General features: G+C 33.7%; 1 protein-coding gene across 1 annotated transcript in view; it reads left to right on the plus strand.

Moving 5' to 3' along the window:
- The first annotated feature begins 261 nt into the window (after positions 1 to 261).
- The window catches only part of LOC111044786 (sodium channel protein Nach-like), a 34,324-nt gene continuing 11,720 nt past the window's right edge, over positions 262 to 22,865 (plus strand). The window contains exons 1-5 of the mRNA XM_039429350.1: positions 262 to 400; positions 3,424 to 3,624; positions 6,269 to 6,422; positions 8,416 to 8,549; positions 9,412 to 9,517. Coding sequence (XP_039285284.1) covers positions 279 to 400; positions 3,424 to 3,624; positions 6,269 to 6,422; positions 8,416 to 8,549; positions 9,412 to 9,517 — 717 coding nt within the window. The 5' untranslated portion in view covers positions 262 to 278. The remainder of the gene's footprint in view (positions 401 to 3,423; positions 3,625 to 6,268; positions 6,423 to 8,415; positions 8,550 to 9,411; positions 9,518 to 22,865) is intronic.

Below are 22,865 nucleotides of genomic sequence, written 5' to 3' on the forward strand. Positions count from 1 at the left end.
TTGATAACAGTAGAAATAAATTCAATCTAAAGTATTAAATACAGTATTATAATATTATAAGATTATTATTATAATAATTAATAATCTATTGATTATTTATAATATTATTGTTATTATTATACAGTATATTCTAATTATTAGAAGACTAGGTGCTATTTACTGTGAATACATAGAATATTAAAAGATTCCTATTTTGGCTGTTGTAGATTCCATCATTATTGCTTATAATAGCAGATAATCAGGCCTAATACTGTATTTGAATTTATTTAGCATCAACTATGAAGTTTAGACAAAAACGCAAAAAACAGAACGATTGGGGGAAAATTGTGGATTTTTGTGAACGTACAACATTACATGGCGTGAGACATCTGGTGGATTTCAACAGACATTGGACCGAAATGTGAGTACTTTCTAAATGCAGAGTAGGCCTAATTAAGTATGATATCCAATCCTCATCGCCAACTATTGTAATTGAACATAATATGAAAATTGAATAAGCCATGATTGGATAGAAAATACTTTTTTAATGCTTACACTGTGAATGGTAGCATATCGGGGACCGAGCTTCGCTCTGGAGTACAAAAGCATAAAAATTTATACGAAAGAAGAAATTATAATTACATTCATACAGAAATGTTCTATCTGATCACAGTAAATTGAGATTAATTCCCAGAGGAATGCAAAAATTTCCCTCACAAAGGCCCAGTTGCACAAAAGCCGCTTAAATGTAAATCCATGTTAACTTCACGTGAACCAAATCAGAGAAGACCATTTCAAAAAGATGGATCTACTGGAATTAATCAGGATTGAAAATAACCCGGCTTTTTTGCAACCGGCACTAAGTACCTGATTGAATGATTACAAAAGTTCAACAGCTGAGTCATAAGTTTGACACAGTCCACCACACATGAACTTGCTCACTCACTTCCATCACCAACAGACGACGAAATAATTATTATCAGCTGTTTTTCCAAGGATGAATAATAATTATCCTTTTGATGTCCTTCAGCGAGTTTTCCCAGGGATGAGACCTAGTGCAATCGAATCGTTATATTATAAACCCACAATGTTCTGAATTTTGAGAGAATCGTTAGAGCCGTTTTCGAGATTCGGTGAAATACAAACATATAAACATCTAAACATAAAACAGAAGTTGCTCGTTTATATAGTATAGGATAAGAATAATACTCAATTTGTATATTGAATATTGATTCAATGGTATTATGTTGCCAGGTAACCACATCTGTAGGGATATCACATTAAGTATATAATTATATATTATATTGAGTATGTAATAATAGTATATATTTAGTATTTATAGTATAATATTGAGTATGGCGAACACTTTATATTATTTATGTTAGTATTTATTATTATTATTATTATTTATATTGTTATATTTTTTATTATTATTTATTTATTATTATTATTATTTATTTATTTATATTATTTATTATTATTTATGATTTATTTTATTTATTATTTATTTAGTTATTTATTTATTTATTTATTCATTTATTTATTTATTGAGAATACATTACATGAAAAAAGTACAACTCGAAGAGGTTTACAGCTAAACGCCAAAACAAACCTCATTTACACAAAAAGTATGACACAAATGATTTAGAAATAATATTATTGGGAACTTGCAATTAAAAAGCAAAACAAAACTAGGTAAAGAAAACAGAAAATAGTTGCTTGGAGAAAAAAACTGTTTTAGAAATAAGAACTTGATATTAAAAATAGATAAACTTGCTGATTAAGAAAACAGAAAGAAGTTGCTTAAAAGAAGATAAGATAGTTAGAAAAAAGTTGATTATAAATAAGAACTACATTTTGAAAATTGAAAAAAACTTAATGAAGAAACGAAAAATTTGATAAAAAAAAGAACGGGGGAAAAATGAAATGAAGAATATTGAAGGTCTGCAAAATAATGTGACAGTTAAAATTGAAGAGCTCAATTAAATAAACTCTTTCAAGTTGGTTACCCTGCATTGAGTAGCTGAAAACGTCCGGCGTCCGCTGCCTTGTGAAAATCTTGTATTTTACACTTCTGTATAAAATTGAGTACCTACCAGTTTATTTCTCAGACTCCAATCATGTATTCTATCTAATTCTTGTTGTAATAACTGTGTCTCGACAGTCATTTATGGCGCGATAAATTTTGACATCATCTGCATATATTAGACAGTTGCTATTTTTTACACAAGAAGAAATGTCATTAATTAAGAGTAGAAATAGGAGCGGCCCCAAGCTGCTACTCTGAGGTACTCCTGAATTACTAGAAAATGTACCTGATCTAATGTTGATAAAGAGTACAAAAAAAATCGATCAAGTAGTTTTCTGAATGGAAAAAGGCTACCGATTCAGACCTGAATCCCAAGGCAACATTTTCTGTGAGTTTCAAGTTCTTTTGAGTTTACATAGATTATGCATTATTTTCCACATATTATATTATTCAGTTTTTGAAATAAGTAATACTTGAGGATGCCATATTACATTCCAGTCTTATAGTTTTTTATACTACTGTACTATCTTTTTCTGACTCTTAAGACTGTTAATGGAAAAATGATTACAACATTTACTCATTCACACTTGTTGAAGATTAATTCCACTGAAATCCTCTGATGATCAGTGGATAACAGATCACATTGATCAATGAATTTTAAATCACTAAAGGCCCGGTTCCACTAAAGACTGTTAAATTTCAATCATGATTAAATGACATAAGAACCAATCTGAGAAAGATTTATTGAAAAGAATGCTTCTCTGATTGGTTCTTGTGGCATTTAATCACGGCTATAATTCAACAGGCTTCTGTGCAACTGGTCCTAACAGCTAACAAATATTGATTAACGCTGATCAATCTCAATTTTTCATTGCTATAATTTGAACCTGTTGAAATGCGTTTGGTTTCTAGGTTTTTTTAACGATAGGGATGTTTTGTTATCATAATAGGTAGTTGGTATGGCTTTCTTGGGAAATAGTGCAATAGAGAAAATATAGCATATTGATCCCATGGTATGGATCGTTAATGTTCCAATTTTCAAGCCGATTATTTGTTAACTCCGATTACTGTCAACTACTGACTAAGACTGTATTGACTGAGTAAGAGTGTAATAATTGCACAGTATGAGAGACTACGGTACCGTACCAGCGTCACTTAGCTTCACGTAAAATAACTACTTGGATTATCGGCTTGAGCTAACATTGAAATTCACGACATAAACGCCCTATACCATGGGATATCTTCTTATGCTATCTTTTCTCTATGATAGTAGGTAGTAATTTTTATTACTGTGATCTAAATATACCAAAATCCTTTTGTTCTGTGGACTTTTTGGGCCATAGAGTGTAACATTATACAAATTTAAACCTAGCGAAGATAGATAAGCAACTAAAATGAAGTTATTTTGTTTGTAGACTTTTGTGGACAATAGTAGTGATTCTACTGTGTGTGGGTTCAACGCTGATGATCTACAACAGTTGGAACCGATTCAACACAAACCCGACCGTAATTTCTATCCAAAAGGACTACAGAACATGGAAAACAGCTTTTCCAGCAGCAACCGTTTGTTTCGCCAATAAACTAGATGTGAAACTGGCCGAACGGTTGATTAAAAAGTAAGCAATCATATAATAATCAGAGGAAGTTTACTATCTTTATGTTTTTGAAGGTACGGATTCAAAGATCCAAAGGTTCAAAGAACCCCACACGTCAAACGAAGCTTAGTGTGTGTCCCAAGTATGTTTGTTGGGCAAACCAATTCCTGTGTCCTTTACAAGGTCAAGGAGTTTTTCCCATATACTAACATTCAATTCCTCACCTGGTTGCTTGCAGCCCTTCTTCTAGCCCCTAGTCTTTCACAATCCAGTGAACTTACTACTTACTTAGTGAAGTTTACTACTAGTAGTTCTGTGAATAGTAGACCTTACGCAGTTTTCTCATCCACTCATCCACAATTAAGTATCTGATGTCACCTATTTGAAATGTTAACAAACTCAGTTCACGTTTGAATTCGTATTCCATATGATATAATAATTCATCCAGTTCCGTAAAAAAATGTATTTATTACAATCAAAAATATTATTATTTGTTCAGCATTATTGATCATTTGATTATTTTTAATCACCTATTAAATTAGTTTTTTCAAATTTGAGAATATTGATATTGATGGGCACGCATAATAATACCATGACTGCAAAAAAAAATATTGAAACCATACTGTAGATCTAAAGGTGCGTACAGATATACGCGCCGCGAACATGAGCAATTCACTTCTAATCAGCTGACTATATCTGTATTTTTACAGAAATGGTAAGATACAGATATAAAAAGCTTGACATCAGCTGATTAAAAGTGAATTGCTCATGTTCGCGGCGCGTAAATCTGTACGCACCTTCAAAGATGCATAATTATGGTTTTTGATTGAAACTATAGACCTTATAGAAATCGACACGGATTCTCCAGAACATCTGTGTAATCCACTTGTCAGCTGATTGATTATGAATAATTCTATAGTCTGATTAATCCTATCTTCAGAGTAGACTAGTAGTTCTGTGAACAGTAGACCTCACGCAGCTTTCTCATCCACAAGTATCTGGTGTCACCTGTTCTAGTTGATTCAGTTGAATCACAATTTACAGTTGAATCATAATTCACTCTTGAAAACTTAATTGTTTTCTCCAAAATCAAAAATTCACTTATGTTAATAAACTCAGTTCACGTTTGAATCTGTATCCCATACGATGATTTATCCAGTTTCGTGATAATCTTTCCATCTGATAGAAATATTTCTCAACTATTTCAAAATTAATTTTTTTCAATCAAGAATATTATAATTTCTTCGGCATTATTCAGTTCAATTTATTATTTTTTATTTATTTTATTTTCAATCACCTATTAAATTTGTTTTTCAAATGTGAGAATATTGATACTGATGGGCACGCATCATAAAAAATATTGAAACCCTACCTTATAGAACTAGACACGGCCAGACATCTGTGTAATGCATGCAATGAATAATCCACTTGTCAGCTGATTGATTATGAATAATTCTATAGTCTGATTGATCCTATCTTGAAAGATGATATATATAGTGATATCAGAGTATGAAGGAATTCCTTTTCTTTTCATATTATCCTTAAAATGCAAAATTTCAAAAACCTTGTGTATACATCGACGCGCAGTTGAAAAAGGAATATTCCTGCCAAATCTCATCGAATTCTTTCAACGCGTTTGTCGGTAATCGCGTTACATACAGACAGACAAAAGCAAATCGAGTTGAAACATAGACCTCACTACGTTCGGTCAAAAGATGTGAAATTATTTCAAATAATTAAACATCGTAGCTATGATGAAGTCATATTATTTCTGAAATTCATAAACTTATTTGCAATAATGTAAAAATACTGTGTTGTAAATCCATTCTCTTCCACTATAAATTTGAACAAATTTGAATTAAAAACACTTTTGGATTGTAAGCATAATTTTTATCACGTTTTGACCTGTTATTGGCCATCAGACACTGTGAGTTTGAAGTGTCGAATTGTCTGGCTGAAGATGACCAAAAACAGGTCGAAACGTCATAAAATTGAGTGCTAAAAAGTGAGTGTTTTAAATGAAATTATAAAAATCAATCCAATGTTGATCATTCATTCTGTCATTCTTGAAAGGAATAAATTATTACTGAAAATAGGTTAAGAATATTTAAGAGAAATTTACTGTGTTTATGACGAGTATAAATTTATTATATAGGATACCTTCAAAACGGGAATAAAACAATGTAATTATTGTTAAATTCAAGCCAAAAACATTTAATACCTATTAAAGCTGATGGATTCCTACATAACAGAAATATAGGCTTATCAGTTAACAGTGACCGGCACAGTAGAAATATAATTTCCATGAGTTCTGATTGGACCATTTCCACTCAGCATGGTTATAAGGGAATCAAGTTTAAATCTTGAAAGAATGCGATAATATATTGCACATTAGAGTAGATGTACAATTATTGGAAAATAATCCCAATTTTATTAAATTTGAATTTTAAAAACACTTATGTAGTGAAAATGCAGTTACATTGGTAGTGACGATCAGACTGTCAGATGATGACAGTACAACAGGTCGAAACAATCGTCACTACCAATGTAAGTATATTTTCACTACATAAGTGTTTTTAAAATTTTAGTTTAATTTTAGTAGTAAAAAAGTATGAAAATGTAACAGACCAATTTTATTATTCATCTGTATGTATTTATTTTGGAGGAACTGGCCTGGAGCAACAGAAGAACAGCTGAGATATTCAATGAGTTTCCTTTATACGGTTGCCAATGCTGAATACAAGTCATTGAACCATTTTCTGCTATTCAGAGACGATAAAAGATTGGATAAACTGGATCTTCTCAAATTAGCTACGCAGGTGAGCTATCATTGAAATGTATACGTTTCAATTAAAATTTTTTATGAAGATTATTGGATATTGATGAGGGTGAAAATAAATATTGTTTGAATTGAAATGCTGAGGACGGGGAAAAGATATTGCTGAATTGGGGAGAGAAAGTCTCACATGTAATGGAACACATTTGAATTTTATAAAAGAGAAAATGGAATTGCAAATCCCAACGATGAAAAAAATGTTAGATATATAATATATGCTGTCTATTCTACTGGGATAGTTTTATTGATACGAAACTGAAGGGCTCAAAATACAGACATTAAGTAACTCAAGTAACGTCAAGTTTATAGTGTGGTCCTGGGTCCACGATAAAATGCCAATATTTCATTAACATTGGTGTTGCTATCCTTGTCTATCATTCCACAAAACAGATAGATCTGCTCAGATTTTCTAGCTCCGCAACGTTTCCAGATCGTTTTTCTAATGTATAAATAAAATTAACAAAATATTACTATTTCAACTATGAAAATTTATTGTTTAATAATTGAAAAATATAATAAATTCTTAAAGAATAATATGCAATTGATAATTTTATACAAGAATGCCCAGTTAATATTACATCAGATATAGGTATCAGCTATACTCTATAAAAGGCAGTGGTAAGACAGAGAATCGGCAACACTGTTCTTCTATTTTTCTCCACTAACACTAGAACATGGACCTCCGCTATTGTTACCCAGTTTCTCAAAAGTTACTTAGTCACCACACCTAAAGATGATGCCTTCAACACTGAACACTGAAATTTAAGTTTTGTATCAATAAAACTATTTCCATAGAATACACAACATATTTTGCTATCACCGTCATTGGTATATAAGACTGTTATTATACGACAGATTTATATTAAAGTTTTAGTAATTTTCATCTGGCATAATAAAAATACAATTTTCATTTTATCAAACCACATTTACAATACCAGACACCAAAATAACATTGGCATTGTGCAGCCACGCCTGCTAAATAATTGTACCAGGACTAACAGCCACTATCTATGTCACATTCTGTACAGGAATATCCCAAACCATCTGAAGCAAATGGAAAATGTTGTCAGCATTAGCACCTTTAAATGCTACCTTAAAAGATGGCTGTTTGAAATTGGTAGGGACGCCGCATCGCAGCTCATCCAATCCGCCTATATCCATTGAACATCACCCCTGGTTGTGAGTGTTCGTCTGGATATGCAGGACTCTGTATGTCTCTTAAAATTATTCAGTTCATACTACATTTTTTTTCTTTTTTTCAGTACCATATATATATATATAATATATAATAGTTAAAAATATATATATATAAAATATAAATAAATATAAATATAAATATATATATATATATATATATATATATATATATATATATATATATATATATATCCCATGATCTTTAGAGGATGCGGAGAGCACTTAATGTTGTTGAACCCAAATTATGTAGTTAAAAATATATATATTTATTTATATACATATATATATATATATATATAATATATAATAGTTAAAAATATATATATAAAATATAATAAATATAAAAATAAATATATATATTTTTAACTACAGAAATTTGGGTTCAACAACATTAAGTGCTCTCCGCATCCTCTAAAGATGCTTTTTTATTTTTTTATTTACTCTACTTTACTTATTCTATTGTTTTTGTTGTTTTTTTATTGTAAATCTTCAACTGTCAGGTTTATATAATGCAGTTCACGGTGCTCATTCCCCACACCCAGACTTGTTGTCTTTGTGGGGAATATTCACTATTTATGTAATGTTTCTGCTGCTGTATTACTTTTTTTTGTGAATAAAGATCATTTGAATTTGAATTGTTTCTATTTTATCGTGGAACAATTCTACGACATCTCTGAACTCTGATAACAATGCTCAATACGTATGAAAAGGAAAATCGTCCATTTCAGAAATGAAATGCGACCAATAAAATGAATGACTTGTGTTGTGTAAATTTGCAGGTTTCCATCAATATGACCTATGATGCTAGAGTATTTGACATGAAATTCAAAGATTTGGGCTTTCTAAGAACCCTGACAGAAATGGGAATATGTTATACATTTGGAGGTGTATTATCGCAGAGCTACACCCAGCAGTAAGTAATCAAATACAATTTTAAACATGTTTCTTCTGATTGGACTTCTCATTTGCATTTATGATTTAAAATGAAAAGTGTTGAAAGGTGACATACTATTTACTTATTCACAATCTGAAGCTTCCTTTTTACTTGACTGAAGTTTAGGAATAGAGAATTGATAAAATATTTCTGACTAGCAGGTAACCCGTGCTTCGCAAGGGCCTTTCTTAAAACTTGACGTAATGAAATCTAGAAGAATTTAAAATAGACCTATGTACAGTGAGTCAGTCATTCTATCAGGGCTCGAATAATTTTGAAATTTTAATTAAATAAAAATGGAAGAATATAATTTCTTTATGTAAATAACAACACCTTCATTGAAAGACATAATTAACTGCATGCGTTTTCATATTGCCGATAAAGCATTGATGAAACTGTAGACGTTTATTTATCATTTGTCTCAAAAATTGTTCTAGCTGAAAAATTAATAATCCATGCCACGTGTAGGCCTAAACATTGCATCAGGAAAACGAAGTTTCAAAACTATGTTTTTCAGGTAGAAAGCAATATAGAAACATATTTTTTTTAATTTCGACCATATGATTTGGTGATTTTTTAATGAAATCGAATGTACCATTAATAAAATTTAAACATCAATTCTGAAAAATCTAGAAGGAAAATTAAAATTTGGGCTTCCAGGTGTACGAGATACTTTAAAAAATATTTTTAAAATCTATTTGCAAAATTTGGAGATCTGAATCATTCCCGTTTTTTCGGTATGCAATCCATAAGTTGACATGTTTTGATGCGAACAAACACAACCCTACTCTCTCTTATTATATAGATACGAATATCAACTTGATTTTTATTTGAATTGCAGGACCACCAATACACAAGCTGCTAACAAAAATGTCAAACCTCCATACTGCTCCTTTCAAAATCCACTATGCTATGCTAGTATTGAGGATCTACCAGTGAATTTGTCGGTAAGTTCAATTAACTCTATCAAAGTTTTATTTGAACTTGAATGAAATAAATGATTGTGTATGTATCATGTAGGCTATTTGACTTACCACACCCACTCAGCCTATGATATGCCAATATTAGTTATCTAATTAATGAATTGGCCAAAACAATTATCCAGAGCATTTTCACGTATATAATAGTTATTTGTATATCTAGAGTGGAAAGTGTTGTTTTTTCTCCCTGAGGGAGAATAATTTTGAAAGTTAGAAGCTCGAGGCGAAGCCGAGGGCAACAATTTTCCTGAGGGAGAAAATAGTATATTTCGCACCTAGGGCCGAAAATGAGACTTTTCCGGCTCGAAATCGGTTTTCAAGTCCGAGGCCGTAGGCCGAGGACTAGAAAAGATTGAGAGCCAGAAAAACATTTTTGCCCATGGTGAGAACGTTATTTTTCGCCACACAGAAAAAAAACAATATAAATATGAGAATAATTGTTTATTAGGCACTTTCGAAAGCAAAACAGGAAGGTCATAGCTTTAGCAAATCTGAGGTAATCTGAATATTAGGAAATTGTCCAAGTATTTTTATTTTTTATTCTGATTTGTCTAAATAACCTTTTTTTTTTTTTTTTTTCTTAAGATTACGTCCTAAAGACTCCAGTCATGGAGTATAAGACAAGTCATGTTATTACATAATAATTCTAACACTAAGTAGTTCAACCTAGTTTAGGTTTGAAAGGAATTCTTGTACACTATAAAAAGCTCTATCAACTAAATATTTTTTAATTTGTTTTTTGAAAATCTTCAAATCATCATTACTTTTCAAGATTAGAGGTAGCTTGTTATAAAATTTCCTACCAATATAATCTGGTTTTTGTTCAAATAACCTACTATTGTGTTTTCACATGCATTACAACTTCATATACATACAAAGATGGCACAGTTAATAGACCAAGCTTTTTAAATAAAGGCCTACAAGAGTCTAACCTATTCACTTTCTCTATACATCTGAGTGCCTTCTTTTGAATCTTAAACACCCTGTCCATATTTTGTTGAGATGAATTACCCCATACTAAAATAGCATACCTAATATGAGATAGTATAAGTCCATGGTAAGCAGTTAACAGTAGTTTTTTATCATTCAGCCTAGCAAGCTGCCGCAAGACAAATACCCCAGATGATATCTTATTACATATCCTCTCAATGTAAGGATGCCATGTTAATTTCCTGTCCAATAAAATTCCCAAGAATGCTACTTTCTCTTCTTGGTCTAATTCATTTTCCTCTACAAACACATTTATTTCTCTATCCTCTACTGAATTATATTTACTTTTGAATTGTAGGAATTGACATTTCTTACTATTTATTGTTAATTGCCTTTGCTTCAAGAATTGGACAATTGACTGTACTCCAGTAAAAGCATTTATTTCTAGACTATCTAATGAATAATTGTTAAAGATAAGCGATGTGTCATCAGCAAACAACAGAGCTCTGTGATCTTTTAACTCTTTTGGTAATTGGTTCACATACAACAGAAACAGTAAGGGACCCAGAATTGAGCCTTCAGGTACTCCAGCCTGGACCTCCAGTTTTTGAGATTTAATTTTTACTATTTCATTCCCATCCACCTTGGTAAGCTCAACACACTGGTTTCTACCTATGAGATATGATTCAAACCATTTTAGTTCTATACCATTCACACCTACAGTTTTTAGTATTTCCAATAATATTCTATGGTTCACACAATCAAAAGCTTTGGATAAATCAAGAAATATTGCGGCTGCCTTCTCACCTGAATCTATTATATCTATTAGTCTTTCAACAAGGGATACTATTGCAGTCTTAGTAGATTTCCCTTTCTGGAACCCATGCTGTTCGTCACATATGAAATTAATTTCTTCCAGGTGCATCAATAGCCTATTTAAAACTACTCTTTCAAAAATTTTACTTATTACATTTAGAATACTAATGGGTCTATAATTTTCAACTCTTTCAGAATCACCGCTCTTGAAAATTGGCAAAATTTTTCCTTGTTTCAGATCATCAGGGAAAATACCCTGCTCTAGTGAAGTATTAAGGAGATGCAATAAAGGGTCCAGTAATTCATTTTCACATTCTTTTAAAATTTCGCTTGAGACCCCATCCAATCCTACTGTTTTTTTGTTATTCAAATTTTTTATTATTCTTGACAACTCATCTCTTGATAATGGATGAAATTCAAATACCTTTTCAATTGGCTCAGAATTTAATGTAGTTGTATTATAAGTATTAGTGTTCAGTGACTTTTGGAGATTATATGCAACCTGTTGATAATACTTATTGAAAAAGTTACAAATGTCTATACTATCATCCATATAATTTCCATGTTCATCGATTATCCTAGGGACATTAGTAACTGTATCTTTTTAAGCTGCTCTCCTATTCCTATTAATTACCTCCCAAACAGCAGAGTTAAAATTGGTACTAGTTGTTAATATTTCAGCTGTTTTCTTACACTTAGCTTTCCTCACTTCTTTTGCATAGTTTTTCTTTAGACATTTGTATTTGACTTCACTCGGAACATCCCTCACTAATTTAAATTCCTCATAAGCTTCCCTAACAATATTTCTTTGAGTAAGAATATCTTCAGTTATCCATTCATCTACTTTGTTTAATTTACTTTTTACTTTGACTTTTTTTATTGGACAGCATACACTAATGTGAAATCTTAGAGTATCAATGAATTGCTTATATTTGTAATTTAGGTTACAACTGTTATAAACACTACTCCAATTTTCTTGAAGCAGTTCCTGCTTCAAACAATTTATATTTCCTAGCTCATATTGCTGAATTTCTTTCACAAAAGTTTTTTTTCTGCTTGGATTCTGGCCCTGCAACTTAACATCTAAAATTTGATAGTTATGATCTGATAGATCTGAGCTACCTAACCTGACATTACAACCTTCTATATTTGTGAGGATATTATCAATAATTGTCTGTGAAGTTCGAGTTACTCTTGTATATTCGTGGACCTTAATTTCTAAATTATTCATATTAATAATATCTCTAATATCCTCTGTCATTTTATCCTGCCTGGCAAAATCGGTATTGAAATCTCCTACTACTATAACATTTGTGAAACGAGCGGTTGTAATTTCCAAAAGTGTATGGAGCAGCTCACAAAATTTTTGCCAGTCTCCATTTGGTGACCTATAGATACCTAACACTGCTACCTCAAATCGATCATCAATTTTTAACCTTAGTCCTGTCACCTCTAAATCCATCTCAACAGAAAATCTCTTAACAAAATCCAGTTCATAAGTTTGGGTATGTTTAGCATTGCTAGTGAATATACATACACCACCACTTCTATGAGCTATTCTACAAAATTCTGATCTCAGTGAATAGCCTGGAATCCTAACTTGATTTATTTCCTTTATTTTTAAGCCATGCTCTGTGAAAATAACAATGTCAGGATCCTCCTGTTTAAGAAATACTTCCAATCTGTCAATTTTGTTGCGAAGATACTGAATATTTTGATGATAAATACTAAAAACCTTACCATTTTGTGCTACTCTATCTCTAGCATTTGTAGCTATTTCCCTTTCCCTGTTTTGAGCCAATTTACTAAAAAATCGTTATTTGTTTTTTTGACTGTTTTTAAACCAGAGGATTGCAAACGGCTTTCAATCAGCTCTGCCAATCTATTACAAAAGATTACTTTGCCAGATCGATTTAGATGCAACCCATGATTAGTGAAGTTATGTCTTTTCAGCCTTTCATTTAGAAAACAAATCCCCAGTTGTTTAGAATTCTTATTTTTTAGGCTGTTGATTGTATTATGGATTGATTTGTTTGTCGAATTGATTGCTTCATTTAATTCTGGCCTATCAAACCTATTAGGAATAGTACTTATTATTAAGTTTGTTTTTTTGCTGAGTGGCACAATTTCCTTGATTTTTTCTGTTACTTGAGGAAGATGATTCAAGTTAGGTTCATTTATATTATTTGAGCCACCCAGTACAATTAGATAGTCATTTCCATCAAAGTCTTTAGTTTGTTCCCTAGCTGACTCTACAACTGCATTAATTGATGCACTTGGCTTGAAAAAACATTGGACATCAAATTTATTTTTCAATCTTTTATCAAGAGATCACTGCAATCACGTCCATGACTGGATGTCAGTAGCAGAACTCTCCCTTTCCTATCTTTATTTCCCTCAGCTATATTTTTGGTTGCTGTCTTCAAAACCTCACTGTACGTTTTATTTCGACCATTTTCAGAGCATTTCCCATCATTTAGGTTAGATTCTATTTTTTTGCATTTGGATGGAGGTTCTATCATACATTTAGTATTATCAAATTTAGATTTTAGTTTCTTTATTTCCTCCGACATTAGACTACATTGATTTTTTAGATTTAGTATTTCTTTTTTATGGTCTTCATCTTGTAATTTTATAATCAGTTCCAAAGATTTAATTTCTTCTACCATCCCTAACCTTTCTTCCTCAGACGTTTTTAGAGTTACTTCTAATTGGTTTTTTAAATTAGTGTGGCTACTTTGTAGTTGAGCAACTTTTTTGGCTAAAGTAGTTTGAGGAACTGGGGTTTTTGGTTTTGGCGTTTTTGAATTTTGGTTTTGGGAACGCATAAGTACTCCCGCTATGTGTACATTTCTATTAATAACCTTCGGTGTTCTACTTGAGCTCATCTTCCTATCTGAGAAATTATATTACTTGCAATAATAATAATTGATTTATAAATGATAGGATTTTAATTTGGTTATAATTTTAGTCAAGTAAACTATCTATGTTTATTTTTAAATCTCGAAAACCTAACCTCAAAATAACCTCTAAACGATGTTTGCCTTATAAAATAGAATTAAGAATTGAAATCTAAAACAAAATGATAAAACGTGATCAAGAAACAATTAATAATGAAATTAATACAAAATTTGTACTTATCTGTGACTATTTATAACACAAAATCTTCCAAAACCCAGGAGCGAAATTATGTATGACTTTCATTCACAACCTCAAGGTCATTCTCATAAAAGATTATGTTCAATTATGTAAGAGGTTGAGTTTATACTTTTTATTCTTCCAAATAACAATAAGATGATATTATAATAAATGTTTTGATTCTTGAATAATAAACACGAATAATGAAGTTTCTTGATCAGCTGTTCTAGCACACTTGAAATTTGGCCAATCTGAATGTCAACGTCAACAATGCTTGTTGTCATTGACTTTGGAAGCTTAGGTTAGGGGTAAGTCTAAAACCTTGACCAGCATAAAAAGTGATTGACCGGGTATTTCTAATTGTCCGATTCGTTTCAAATTTGGCATACAGAATGATATACACATGTCAAACATACTGTTGAAGTTTCATCAAAATATAATGATGTTTAGGGGTGGTTAGGGGTAAAAAACCCTATTGACCAGCATAAAAAGTGATTGACTGGGTATTTCTAATTGTCAGATTCGTTTCAAATTTGGCATACAGGATGATATGCACATATTAAACATACTGTTGAAGTTTCATCAAAATATAATGATGTTTAGGGGTGGTAGGGGTAAAAAACCCTATTGACCAGCATAAAAAGTGATTGACCGGGTATTTCTAATTGTCCCATTCGTTTCAAATTTGGCATACAGGATGATATACACATATTAAACATACTGTTAAAGTTTCATCGAAATAAAATGATATTTAGGCGTGGAAGGGGTAAAAAACCCTATTGACCAGCATAAAAAGTGATTGACCGGGTATTTCTAATTGTCTGATTCGTTTCAAATTTGGCATACAGGATGATATACACATGTTAAACATACTGTTAAAGTTTCATCAGAATATAATGATGTTTAGGGGTGGTAGGGGTAAAAAACCCTATTGACCAGCATAAAAAGTGATTGACCAGCGTAAAAAGTGATTGACCGGGTATTTATAATTGTCTGATTCGTTTCAAATTTGGCATACAGAATGATATACACATGTCAAACATACTGTTGAAGTTTCATCAAAATTTAATGATGTTTAGGGGTGGTTAGGGGTAAAAAACCCTATTGACCAGCATAAAAAGTGATTGACCGGGTATTTCTAATTGTCTGATTCGTTTCAAATTTGGCATACAGGATGATATACACATATTAAACATACTGTTAAAGTTTCATCGAAATAAAATGATATTTAGGCGTGGAAGGGGTAAAAAACCCTATTGACCAGCATAAAAAGTGATTGACCGGGTATTTCTAATTGTCTGATTCGTTTCAAATTTGGCATACAGGATGATATACACATGTTAAACATACTGTTAAAGTTTCATCAGAATATAATGATGTTTAGGGGTGGTAGGGGTAAAAAACCCTATTGACCAGCATAAAAAGTGATTGACCAGCGTAAAAAGTGATTGACCGGGTATTTCTAATTGTCTGATTCGTTTCAAATTTGGCATACAGAATGATATACACATGTCAAACATACTGTTGAAGTTTCATCAAAATATAATGATGTTTAGGGGTGGTTAGGGGTAAAAAACCCTATTGACCAGCATAAAAAGTGATTGACCGGGTATTTCTAATTGTCTGATTCGTTTCAAATTTGGCATACAGGATGATATACACATATTAAACATACTGTTAAAGTTTCATCAAAATATAATGATGTTTAGGGGTGGTAGGGGTAAAAAACCCTATTGACCAGCATAAAAAGTGATTGACCGGTATTTCTAATTGTCCAATTCATTTCAAATTTGGCATACAGGATGTGACAGAATCCAAGGTCAGGGCAGTGGACTGTGAATGATAGTTGGTATTAATACCTACAAATAAATCTTTGAATTCTGTGCATAAAAATACTGATAGCTTGAAGTGTGGTAAGTACGCCAATAAAAGACTAAATGAGTCAACAAGATAAGATTTAATAATAATAAAATAATAATAGGCAGATGGCCACATACAAAAAACAATTGTAAGAAGACTGAGTTGAAAAATCTTGGGAAAATTACAACATGTGATAAAACGTTAGAGAAATACAAAATTTAAATGAGATTAGGTCAATGACATTAATGACCATTGAAGCCTGACAATAATCGAAAAGGTAATATTAATGATACCTGAATTGTGAATATAAATTGAGTGCTAAAATGAAAAGTTATTGCTGCAAAGTTCAATCTTAATGATTTACAAAAGGAATAATAATAAATGACAATGATTTACAAAAGGAATAATAATAAATGACAATAAGCTGTAGATAGTGCTCAACAAATAGAATACATTAAAATATAGGCGGCATAGGCCTTCAGTAAATTAAATGTCAAGTTAGACATCAATTGAGCAATTAATAGGCGTCAGTGGCCTCAGTGAATTGAATGTCAAGATAGACATCAATAGTACAAAAGGAATAATAACAAATGACAATGAGCTGTAGATAGTGCTCAACAAATAGAATACATTAAAATATAGGCGGCATAGGCCTTCAGTAAATTAAATGTCAAGTTAGACATCAATTGAACAATTAATAGGCGTCGGTGGCCTCAGTGAATTGAATGTCAAGATAGACATCAACAAAACAATTAATAGGCGTCAGTGGCTTCAGAAAATCACTTGTAAAGCCAAGGGTAGCTGTCAAATCCAATGAAATAGTTGCTACTATTGAGTACAATTATATAGGCGGCATAGGCCTTCAGTGATTTGAATGTCAAGATAGACATCAACAAAACAATTAATAGGCGTCACTGGCCTCAGTGAATTGAATGTCAAGATAGACATCAATAAAACAATTAATAGGCGTCAGTGGCCTCAGAAAATCACTTGTAAAGCCAAGGGTAGCTGTCAAATCCAATGAAATAGTTGCTACTATTGAGTACAATTATATAGGCGGCATAGGCCTTCAGTGATTTGAATGTCAAGATAGACATCAACAAAACAATTAATAGGCGTCACTGGCCTCAGTGAATTGAATGTCAAGATAGACATCAATAAAACAATTATGTAATACATACGTAAATGAAAATTGAATAGAACGATTTACGTAACCTGAATAAAATTTTGAAGAGGAGGTGTAGCCAGGCAGACAGGCAATGAATCCGCAATACCCAAAGGAACAGGACATCAGCAAGCGACGATGTGATCTGGCCATGCGATGACAAGAATGGAAGTGCCCACCACAGCAGGCAAATCCCCCAGTGGAAATGAGAACAGGAGCATGTAGAATTCCAAACGAATAATCCGACCTTCAAGTTGTGGAATTTTTAGAATGATTTCCAAACGGTAGAGATGATGAACTTGAAAGTTTGAGTTACATGAGGTGAAGCCAATTGTTAGAAGGATGGCAATTGAAGCCCACAAGAGGTTGTGAACTTGACAAAGTTTATCAGCGTAAATATGCGAAGAAATCGATGAATAGTTGAATCACAATTGAAGAATAGAACAAACGAATTAATTTGAAGAAGTAATTCACACTTTAAAAACGTTCCGTAGATCAGATAAATAGCGATAAACGCCCACACGAGGTTGCAATTTTGACAAAGTTTATCAGAGTAAATATGTGAAGAAATCGATGAATAATTGAATCACAATTGAAGAATAGAATAAACAAATTAATTTGGAAGAATAATTCACTTTTAAAAACGTTCCATAGATCAGATGAATAGCGATAAACGCCCACACGAGGTTGCAATTTTTACAAAGTTTATCAGAGTAAATAAGTGAAGAAATCGATGAATAATTGAATCACAATTGAAGAATAGAATAAATGAATTAATTTGAAAGAATAATTCACTTTTAAAAACGTTCTGTAAACTAGATGAATTTGGATGAAAAGTTTAGACCGGGCGCGAGATATGCACACACCGACTATACTCCATTGAAAGACACGGAAACCGCTAATGCTGGTCAGAAAAAGGGACATGCCGGATGTGTTTGAAACGTAGGTAAAACGTTTACAAACGTTTGGTGAAATAGTAACAAATATCTAGAAAGTAAGATGCCTAAAGACAAATTAAATTCCAAAAAATCGAATAGTACAAATATTAAAATTGAAACAACAAATAATAACACGACGAATAATAAGAAAACCAACTTGATTAAAGCAGTGCCGTAGAACCGTGATGTGATGTCACTGGCCAGAGCAGACGGAAAATGACGACATGATGTCTATGTAGTAATGGAACGAGTAACAAGTGGAACCGTTCCAATAAATGCCTTGTCAGATTTACATAAACTGGGCCCCTTGTGTCATACGGGGGTATGGCACAATAAGAAAAAATAAGAAATATGTAAAATCTGGCAAGGCAATTGGAAATTGAAAACTGGGCCCCATGTGAGAACCAGGGGAAAAAACAATGAAACCTAAAAATACAACATGAACCATAAGAGCAAGGGGATTAACTAGAATCCTCATCAATGGGAAGAGGTGCTAAACTCGAAATAGCTCTCTTAAAAGTGCCAGAGGGAGTGAGAACAGTGACAACTCGAACCTTGTCGTCCTTACCGGGATGAACTTCAGTAATGCGCGCCAGCTTCCAAGTGGACTGCGCGGAACCAGGATCCTTCAAGATGACAACCATACCGACCTTCAAATTTTCATAATTGTTTAGCCATTTGCCTTTTTTCTGAAGAGTGGTTAAATATTCACGAGACCACCTATCCCAAAGCTCCTGGATAGAAACAGCAAGTTGATACCAACGTGAATGATGGTCAATGTGTTTGGTGTTAGGCGGTAAGAAGGGTAATGACGTAAGTGGACGTCCAATCAAAAAATGACCTGGAGACAAGTAGGCAAGATCATGTGGATCTTCCGACAAGGGAACAAGAGGGCGCGAATTCAAGATGGCTTCGACCTGAGCAGCAAGAGTACAGGTTTCTTCAAAGTTAAATACCTTGTTGAATGTAACTACACGGAATATGCGTTTGAAGTTTTTTACTGCATTCTCCCAGAGTCCACCGAAGTGCGGAGCCCGAGGGGGAATGAAGTGCCATTGGATGTTGAGTACAGACATAGTGTCATGAATATCTGATTTGAGACGATCAGAGGACAAAAATTCGTGGAGCTCACGTAGCTCATTGTTGGCACCAACGAAAGTTGTGGCGTTGTCCGAAAAAATGGAATGCGGAATGCCACGACGAGCAGAAAACCAAATCAGAGCGGCAATAAATGCCTTGGAAGTAAGTTCCGAGACAGTTTCAATATGAACGGCACGAGTTACCATACACACAAACAGCGACAAGTATGCTTTAGAAAAAGTACAAGATTTGGGGCCGCCTACATGGATGGAAATAGGACCGGCGTAATCCAAACCACAATTATAAAAGGGAAAATTAGCCTGAACGCGGGCCGCTGGTAAACTACCCATGATTTGCTCAGAACGAAGAGCCGAAAAGCGAAAACACATTATGCAATGCCGCAATACACTTTTGATGGTGCGATGGGTGGAGGGAAACCAAAATCGTTGTCTTACACTGGCCATGGTGGCCTGCACACCAGCATGACTTAGACGACGATGGTGAGCAACAATCAATGCACGAGTGAATTTATGATTGCTGGGCAACAATATTTGATGTTTATAATCAAAGGAAGTATTTGCATTTTGCAAACGTCCACCAACTCTGAGCAGTGAATCTGAGTGAATGAATGGTGACAAGGCTTTAATAGAGCTATTAGGCAATAGCTCCTGATTTTGACGCAATGCTTTAAGTTTGGCAGAGAAAGCTTCTTCTTGAATGGATTTGAAGATACAATTTTCAGCTTCTGAAATTTCAGAGATAGCTAATTGACCAAAGCGCGGAGCGACTGAATTTTGTTTCCTACAATTATGAATGAACCATAAAACATACGCCGTAGTACGAACAATTTTGTGATAGGTGGAGCAACTATTGATTATGCCTGAGATAACATCATTATGAGAGGAAGTAGTAGCTGATACCTGAACTGATTGAGAACTGATTTCCTGAACTGATTTCTCTAACTGATGAGAGACATCATTTGAAGTTAGAAAATTTGACATGACCCTACGGGGAGCGGCCACAGGTGAAGCGGGGAGGCACGAACGAGGTGCTGCAATAGGACGAATAGCTTTACAAGAACCAAATATGACCCAACCTAGACTGGTTTTCTGAAGAATGGGAGCATTTTGAGCTAAATACAATTTACCAGGCTGAAGTATCGATGTGAATATGCCAGCACCAAGTAACAAATGTACAGGTTTAGATTGATCAAACAATGGATCCGCTAATTTGAGTTCAACAGGAATAGAAATTTTAGAAAGATCGATGTTCACACTAGGAACATTAGATGATATGCTATCAACTACAATACAATTTTCTTCGACCGACCACGAACGATCAGATGAAGACAAGCAAACTGAATGAGAAATAGATGATTTGGTCTTATTCTCACCTACACTATGAATCAAAGTGTCAGAATACAAAGTAACAAGTGACAATTTTTCAGCCAACCTAGTTGACATCAAATTACAATCAGAGCAAGAATCTAAAAGAGCGGTTGCTTTAATAAATTCTCCACTAGAAGTTTGAACCAAAACCTCAGCAGTAGGTAACAAAGCGACAGTTGATTGCTGTTGCAAACACAGTGACGAGGTGGAGCTCATTGTGACATGAGAGTTCTTCTGAGGCTGTTCTGCATGAGAAACAGCTTGCTTAGTTGTTTCCGCATTCTGAACCATGACGGAATTCAAAACAGCATTCTTACCCTTGGAGGGAGCAAAAGATTGAGAATGAATAACATTTGAAGTTACCTTATCCTTAGAAGTAGGCTGAGTGTCTCGTGATTGAGGATACGACCTATGAAGAACAGTGTGGTGACTCTTGCCACAAAGTGTACACGATTTGTCCGAACAAACATGATTGGGTGTGAAAGGCTTGAGGCAATTATAACATAACCTTTTGTCACGGACAGCATTCCAACGATCAGTAACCTGCAACTTCAATAATTCATTACAACGGTTTGGAAAATGACCAACAGAATTACAAAAACTACAAGGTGACATAGAAGAGGTAGTAACCTGCATCCTAGCTTGAACATTCGATTGATTTTGATTGAACTTCGGCTTGCTATGAGCACCAACCGAGTTGGATGTACTTTGCTGTACATTTCCTTGATGATGGTTAGCTGAGCTTGAAGCAACAGCTTCCATGATTTTGCATTGTGATTCCAAAAAATTCCAAAATTTATCAATGGTGGGAATGTCGTGTATACCAACACTCTTTTCCCATTCTCGAACAGTAGCAGTATCCAACTGCAACAACATTTTGTGCATGTACAATAAGTCCTTGATTTGGACTCCAAGTTGAAGGGCTTCGAGCGTGGTAATGTGGGACTTGCAAAAGTCAATGAATGCCCGTAATGATTGCGGACAGTTACATTTTATGGTAGGAGGAGATTCAATTGCCGTGACGTGCCTGGCAGCAATTAATCTCTTATTGTCATACCTCTCCCTTAAGAGGTTCCATGCAAGCTGAAAACCATTTTCGTCAGCTTCAATGTGTTCCACTCTAGCAAGAGCTTCACCACTGAGTGATTGACGAAGATAGAAAAATTTCAATGAGTCATTAATATTATCCTGATTACCAATAATATTGGTAAAAGCACTTGAGAATGCTTGCCATTTTGAAAGCTCCCCATTGAAGCGTGGAAGCGGAATCTGAGGCAACTGAAAATTTGCCAAATGTGAGTTTTGAGATGTTGGCCGCTGGGAAGCACCAGCAGTGGCCTCATTGTTGCGTTGTCTGCTTTCAAAAGCAGTTAATGCAGCGTTTGCCTTAGAGGTAATGGAGATAAACTTATTAAGTATTTCAAAATGAGTTGAAGTGTCTTGTGCTTGCAACTCTGAATTCCATAACTGTTCATGGATTTTATCATACTTAATTCTAAGTGAACCTAGTTCGTTTTTGACAGTCAACAATTGATAATAAGTGGCTTCAGTGTCCACAACATAATCGCTATAGCTGGTTATGAACCAATCTATTTCGTGGTGTAAATTGTCTCTTGCATTGGAAAGAGCAGAAGGCTCAGGAAGTGAATCTTCCTCATGATCGGACATGCTTAAAAACTAACAGAAAAACCTGAGTGAACGAAACGATGCTGCACTGTAGCAATGCGATTGCTGCGCCAACAAGCAACTTTGGGCGCTGGTCCAGTACACAGAGAGGCACGCCTGTGCGTTTGAGGCAAGTTGTATCAAGCTTGCTGTGCGGCGAGTCAAGTAGCGAGCTCGCAAGGCGGTGTAGTTTGCCGTGTGTTGTTTTCTCAATGCGCAATAGCCGTCTGTGACCAGTTCAGTGCGGTTCAGTCTCTCAGGGTACAAGATAGTTGATAGCTGGTGCATACACGTCGCAGCGTGCTTTGAGTTGCAGCCAGTACTGAAAATTTGAA

Source organism: Nilaparvata lugens, chromosome 5, assembly GCF_014356525.2.
Source record: "Nilaparvata lugens isolate BPH chromosome 5, ASM1435652v1, whole genome shotgun sequence".
Lineage (NCBI taxonomy): Eukaryota > Metazoa > Arthropoda > Insecta > Hemiptera > Delphacidae > Nilaparvata > Nilaparvata lugens.